General features: G+C 35.2%; 1 protein-coding gene and 1 long non-coding RNA gene across 2 annotated transcripts; one reads left to right on the top strand and one right to left on the bottom strand.

Annotated features, from left to right (window-relative positions):
• Positions 1–2,611: 2,611 nt before the first annotated feature.
• Positions 2,612–4,200, bottom strand: LOC136817892 (uncharacterized). Its single transcript, XM_067074224.1, has 2 exons — positions 3,487–4,200; positions 2,612–3,139 (listed from the first exon to the last, which is right to left on the bottom strand). The coding sequence occupies exons 1-2, from the start codon at positions 4,198–4,200 to the stop codon at positions 2,612–2,614; spliced, it is 1,242 nt and encodes a 413-aa protein (XP_066930325.1).
• A 330-nt stretch (positions 4,201–4,530) lies between these two features.
• LOC136817878 (uncharacterized) lies at positions 4,531–6,216 on the top strand. Its single transcript, XR_010848165.1, has 3 exons — positions 4,531–5,093; positions 5,692–5,806; positions 6,036–6,216. It is a non-coding gene; the product is annotated as an uncharacterized lncRNA (long non-coding RNA).
• Positions 6,217–6,877: the final 661 nt, after the last annotated feature.

A 6,877-nucleotide genomic window follows, 5' to 3' on the forward strand; every position in this document is an offset into this window, starting at 1 on the left:
CACTGGGCGAAATCTTGTCTTTCCATTTTCGAAAGATGTTGAGAAGATCAACTTTCAACAAATTTCCAAAATTTTCGAAAGATGAAGTTTCAAATTTGTTGAAAGATATTGGAAGCTCATCTTTCGATGTCTTTCGACTTTTAGGAAGATGAACTTCTCTATTTTTCCAAGATTTGGAAAGACGAACTTACAAGTTTGTTGAATTTTGTTGAAAAATCATCTTCCAACAACTTTCTATCTTTCGAAAGACGAACTTCTATGTATTTCAAAAGTTTTGAAATATGAACTTTCAATTTTTCAAAAAGATGTCAAAAAATCATCTTCCAACAACTTTCTATCTTTCGAAAGACGAACTTCTATGTATTTCAAAATTTTATAAATATGAACTTTCAATTTTTCAAAAAGATGTCAAAAAATCATCTTCCAACAACTTTCCATCTTTCGAAAGACGAACTTCTATGTATTTCAAAATTTTATAAATATGAACTTTCAATTTTTCAAAAAGATGTCAAAAAATCATCTTCCAACAACTTTCTATCTTTCGAAAGACGAACTTCTATGTATTTCAAAATTTTATAAATATGAACTTTCAATTTTTCAAAAAGATGTCAAAAAGTCGTATATCGACATCTTTCAACGTTTCGAAAGACCAACTTTCTATGCAACTCAAAAGTTTCGAAATTTGAACTTTCAAAAAAATGTCGAAAACCGTTTATCGACGTCTTTCAACTTTTCGAAAGACCAACTTTTGCTGATATTCTAAAGGAGTGGGGTGCAATCGGCTCTTCCAGAAATAATCCGTGTCCCCCTGTTGAGCATATCGGATATCAATGGGGGTTAACGATATTTGTCCAAAATTAGATAACCAGGGGGTTAAATATCTACAAGGGAGCGGATATCCAGGGGCTAAAGTGTCTTTTCAAGTAAAAAAAAATACTATATCCAGGGATAAGCATCTTTATAAAGTGGATATCCAGGGGGTGAGCATATTTTTAAGAGTTCTCTTTACTAATAAAGTAGGATATCCAGGGTGTTCGGTTCTTCCTCAACAGCGGGGGTAAATTTTTTTCTAGAAAAGCCCATTGCAACATTCTCCATCATACCAACACAAAAAAATAAAAGTGCGTGTCCCATTGCTTTTACTTTCGATGTATAGGAAAGGATTTTGTCCCTGGACTAATGGACCAAATTTGATTCATATCATTATATTTTGTGCAGCGACGAGAAAAAGTTTCAAGTTGGTTGGATGGATCCTAAAGTCCTAAAGAAGCTATTTTTCGCATTTATTCTTGCGAGGAGACTTTCGGTCGGAAATAATTTCCAGAAATTGTCGATGAAAAATTACTAATTTTAGCAAATTTTCCCTCAACCGAAAGAATCTTTTAACTTATCCAAGTAAAAGGTGTCCAGCAAGATATTCATTTGATTTAATGGGATAAAATTGAAATTCCAGTATAAATTTGAAAAGACGAAATATTTGGGGACGAAATTTCCAAAAGACAAATCTACTTTTAAAGGCAAAGAAACTTTAAACTATTAACTTGTATAATTTGGCAATGCGATGGCACAAAAGCGTGTAAATATCTCCCAATGGTGTAAAACCACGAAATTCAGAAATCTTTAAACTTTGCGGATGAGCTGAAAACAATCCCAACGAAATTCCATTCCATTAAGACACCCCTGTCTCAGTGCCCCGGTGCAAATTTTTCCCTCGTTGGGGATGAAATTTTTTATCGAAATACCTATGGGGATAGAAAATCTATTGTCAGGTATTTTTTCAAGCGGGGACGATATTTTGGCCTATTTTTCCACCGAGGTGGGGGGTCCACCGGATTTTTTTTCCTTCAAGCGTAATTTATAATATATTATAATTATAAACAAGGTGGACTGAAACAGGAATGGAAAACTCGCATGTCTATGTTACCAGCAAGCTGATGTTACACATTTTTTTTAAATTTCTAGGAACATAAAACTGAAGTAAGTTAGATCTACAAGACACTTTTCTTTAAATAGGCTAAGCAGCTCGGTAAGCATCCAACAGTCATGCTCATGAAAGCCAAGTCTGTACAAAAAAAAGAACATCGAAGAAAGATTGCCTCAAAAAAGGTTATCGAGCTTATTTACAACAAAGTTTATATACAAGGAGAATGGATAAATTTTAAGAAATTCAAAGGAATCCTCGTCATTTTTTCCCAACTACTCAGAGGCTGAAGTTTAGCTTTGAAATTTGAACTACACTTTTTTTGAAAATCAGTAGCTTTTGACGGGGCAAATTATTCTTATCGTTTCTTATTTTTAGGGCAGAACTAACTTGGTTTAGGTTTAAAGGCTGGGACTCCCCTTTCTCTGCTGTTGACCCATAATTTCCTTTAAAATTCATTTGAGTAGTTGGGTGAAAATACAGAGTATATCAAGTATTAAATTTTCTAAAGCTTTTCTTGAAGACAAATTACACAAACTCTTATAGTAAACAAGGCACTGAAGATATTTTTGTTTATCAGTAACAAGTAAAACATATTTTGTTCTGTTCTGAACTTCGAGAGAATCTCGATCTCTAATCTTCATCACAGAGTAACATCAATTATCGACAAAAGAAAAGTATAAAGTTTCATTAAATGCTCAAATGCCTGACTCGTGGAACGATTACCAGCATCTCATTACCGTTCATTTCAGTTTTGCTGAAAACATATTTGCTAAAAATACGTTGAACAGGAATGAACGATGCACTTCCTGATTGTTCGTATAACCGATCACGAAATATCATTGTCGGTTTTCCATAGATAACACTACCATCATAGTTTTGCGAGCGTAGGTACCAATCGACACGTGCAAGAATGTGTTCAGTATACACTCCGTCAAGTAATAGCGAGTGTTTGATGAAATAAATAATTTTCCCCGGTCTTGGGGAATGATACATGCTTTCGTATGCTTGTACATTTCCGTTTGCTCCGCACCAATAGGCAACGACATTGGACGATCGGACACTTCTTGAGGTCTCTGCACCATATAACACATCATTGCAAATAACCTCTGAAGTTTTCCAACACACAACGGGAACTTCAATTTCCTTACCAGGATAAAATAGGCCATACATTGATGTTAACGATTCTGATTCAACATCTGTTAATTCGTAGATCACCTGTAAAAAAGGAAATGTAATATATAACGTGGGCTTGATATAATCAGCCTAAAATTGCAATAAGGGTGGGAAGTATTAGTACCAATGAAGTAAAAAATGTAACACTCCACCCAATCCTGCTTTAAAAGTATTATATTTACCAAGCTAATCAATGCTTTCACGTCAAATTAAAGCACATAGCTAAATTTGTTGCTGTTAAATTCAATGAACCCTTGTTCAAGATGAGGATTAGTTTCAAAATGCAGATTAATCTTAAGAAAATTAGTTCCTTTATGCACTGTAAAGAATCACTAGTAGAATTATTTTTTTATTTCCATATTATCCATTGTGCTTAAATAGTTCATTACCTGTTTTCTTTTCATTACAACGTCAGATAAATCAGACCAATCCAAGTCTCGGTAATCTGTCTTTTTTGATGACATGAGTAGAAAGTCGACGTTGATATCATGAACATCAAGTGCACCTCTTTGCTGAGCGTTCAAACCACCAAAGAGAGGAAGGAATTCATCATTTAAAGCTTCAGGAAACGGAATGTTCTGCGCTTGAAGATCTCGTTCGAAACGTCTCATGAGTTGCAGTTCAATGTTTTTGTTGTTTCTTGGCATCCTCTCTAACAAACCATTAAACCGCTCAAAGCTGAATAGCCAGAAACCATAGACTGGACCATAAGCTTTGATGCAATCAACCAAATGACAATGCAAATGCATGTTTGGGGTAACTGCGTCACTCCCATATAGACTCTCAAATGACTTGCAGAATTTTAATAGATACTCATGAATAACAGTCAAATCGGCGACTGTGATAGCTTGATTGCAGAGATAGACGCAGGCAATGACAAAATATCTCCAACATCTCAAATGCTCATCGGGTATGACACCTTTCAAAGCATAAAGTGAGAACAAAAGAGTCCAATTTTTTAGTTCATCTGCAGTAAATGACGCAAATGAAAAATCATCAAACTTTCCAGGAATTTTTCCGACATCGTTGGAGCATTCAATGCGGTTGATTCGTTCTTGGATACGATGAACATTACGCTTGGTGATGAACCAGCATCTTTCCATACTTGGATCATACGTTTGGCAGTGCCCAGAAAGAGGTTGTGCATCGGATCAATAATGGTCATCGTTATGAAGTCGTAGTAGGGCAGTTTACATAAAACTGAATATTTGGTGCCATACTTTGTTTCCAAATTCTGTCGTTCGGTTTTCGTGTCAGCATTAACAATTTCTTGCATTTGTCTTCGGTGCTTTGCATCAGTGCGACTGGTCCAGCTGTCGATATCGAAACCACCGTAGTCTTTTCCTTCTTCTATATTTCCTGGAAATGATTTTTCACATTTGTTGCATCCTTTGTTTGCATTATGGGCTGAAACAATACAATCATAGACAGGGGCGGTGCGACACCCCTGCAAAACATGCACTCGCAGGGTATGCTCCGGAGTCTTTTTTGTCGCAGCTTGTTTTTAGCCTACCCGGAGTTGTTTTTCCGGATCATTCGTTAGTGTCATTAGATTTATTTTACTGACTTAAAGTCCACGGTAAATATAAGAAAACTGTTTATCAAGTCGCGTTACAGGAAGCGTGAATTCGAGTCTGTATTTTAGATTTTGTGTACAAAAGCGTTTTGCAGGCCTGCACCCTGCAAAATTTTGCAGAAAGACCTGGATGAGGTCAAAATGCAGGGTTTGCCCGGGATTTGATGGCTGTTAGTGTCAAAACGTTAAAAGTCAAGACTCGTCAAATGCCTTTAGATGCTTGGAGAAGAAAAAAACAGAATAGACAGTCCTGATTTTATCTATTTTGTCGCAAATTCTGAAGAATTTGAAGCCTGTACATTTTCGATCTTCTCCAAATTCGTCATCTGAGGGCTGCCATCAAGGTCATCTTAATGTTTGTTTTTCTTCTTATGGCTATCTTCTGAAATTCATTGCAACAAGGAAAGTCAAATCTGTAAGGTATGTGGTATTTTTTTCTATTATTTTTCATGCCTGCATGTTATATATTATAATCTGATAAGTGCAGGAAAAACTGCTTCCCTTTCCCCTCTTTGCTTTCTCTACTTATCTGCCTATGGCCTATGACTTGTCATAATTTTTGGTAATCAACAAAACCACTTGTTGTGTGTGGTGAGTGAGTGGCCAATCATGAAATATTTATAAGATATTTGATCAATCGGGGTACGTACTTACTGTTTGTTTGGCCAATCACTCTGGCTAAGAAAAGGTTGACGACAGGAGATGAATTTGTGGCAATTTAGAGGCAAAGGGACAACCAACCTATTGTGGTTTTATTTTGAAATAAGAGAAAAAAAATAACATTGAAAATTTTGTGATTCTGACCTTGACACCCTAATGTTTTTAATATGTTTTGGCCGGTTAAAATTTTTTTCTGGGGAGAGAAAAAGATCTGTGTGGGTTTTCCGCACACTATTTTGAGGTACACAAACAGATTGTATTTGACTATGTTTAGTTTGCGGGCCAGCACCTGCCAGTCAAGTACTGGTCATAAAAACTGCACGACAATCTTAAAAATGATTTCTCTATTTTGTTTTAGTTCTCTTCCAAATGGAAATTGCCTGTACAGTTCCATTTCTTTCCATCTTGTGGGCAACAATTCTTTGACGGATACACTTCGATGCCTTGCACGTGTGCAGAACTTTTCCTGAATTGTAAGTATTATTCTCAGAACCAAAAAAACCCATCCAAGAAGTTTAGTAGATTGGCTCAGTCATGAAGCATTGCGGTTGGCGGTTACCCACAGTCAGCCGGTTATTATATAAGATTAATTTCATTGGTTGTCCAGTTGTCGTTTGACTTAAATTTTGTTGTTTTGTGTTTGTTAAATATGTAAGAGTAGCTTGCAAAGATCCTAATTCCCTCTTCATTATATACTTTCAGGTTAGTTGCCATCATACTGTCCAGTAGCCCCTAGATCAATGGATTATTTTGCACCTTCACGTGGTTGGTACGAAATCTTTGTAAACACTGACAAAGTCTGCTAATAAGATGAGTGAAACCATATTTAACTTAAAGGAAACAACAGAATGGAATAATTCAATCAAAATGATGATGTGTACCTAACATTGGAAGTTTTTGGATTCAAAATTTTCCCTGTAAACTGGATATCAATATTTGTCATGTAATATGATCTCTGGAAAGTACATCTTGATTTGATTTTGACATGTAATTGCCAATGCAAATGAATTTGGATGCATAATGTATATATATAGTATAAAATTTATAATACAACAACTGAATTTTGATACCAAACATAAAACATGCTGCATTATGTACATAATGAATAAATGACTTTCTGATGACATATGGTTTGTTTTCAATTCGGATTGGGGGCTTTTTACCCCTGGTACAGGATTCTCTGCTTGATTTGCCAAACAGTTCCAAACGAGACACCAGAATGGGGCTAGACTACAATTTCAAGATGAACCAACTATAGAGATTTCAGTTTCAGTACAAATTCTAGTTTTGGATACTTTAATGCATCACATTAATCAATTTTCTAATGAAATACTCTTTTCTTGAGCAGTCTGAATAAAATAGTTTTGCTCTTTTTCTCTAAATTTTCATTTGAAATGGCAAAAGGCTTTTATTATTAATCTGCTTGAAATTATTCAAGTCACCTTTTGGCAGCAATAAGATAAATAAATTTGACACAATAAGAATCAAAATTATATTAAAAAATTTTAGACAGTTTGGTAAATATTATTATTATTGTTATTGCT

This window comes from Clytia hemisphaerica, unplaced genomic scaffold (genome assembly GCF_902728285.1).
Source record: "Clytia hemisphaerica strain Z4C2 unplaced genomic scaffold, Clytia hemisphaerica genome assembly, whole genome shotgun sequence".
Lineage (NCBI taxonomy): Eukaryota > Metazoa > Cnidaria > Hydrozoa > Leptothecata > Clytiidae > Clytia > Clytia hemisphaerica.

Bases quoted from the DNA above. Each gene is read 5' to 3' on its own strand.
- LOC136817892 (XM_067074224.1), bottom strand. From the start codon at position 4,200: ATGGAAAGATGCTGGTTCATCACCAAGCGTAATGTTCATCGTATCCAA. The intron at 3,140-3,486 runs GTAATGAACTAT...CCTTTTTTACAG, and splicing joins TTGTAATGAAAAGAAAACAG to GTGATCTACGAATTAACAGA.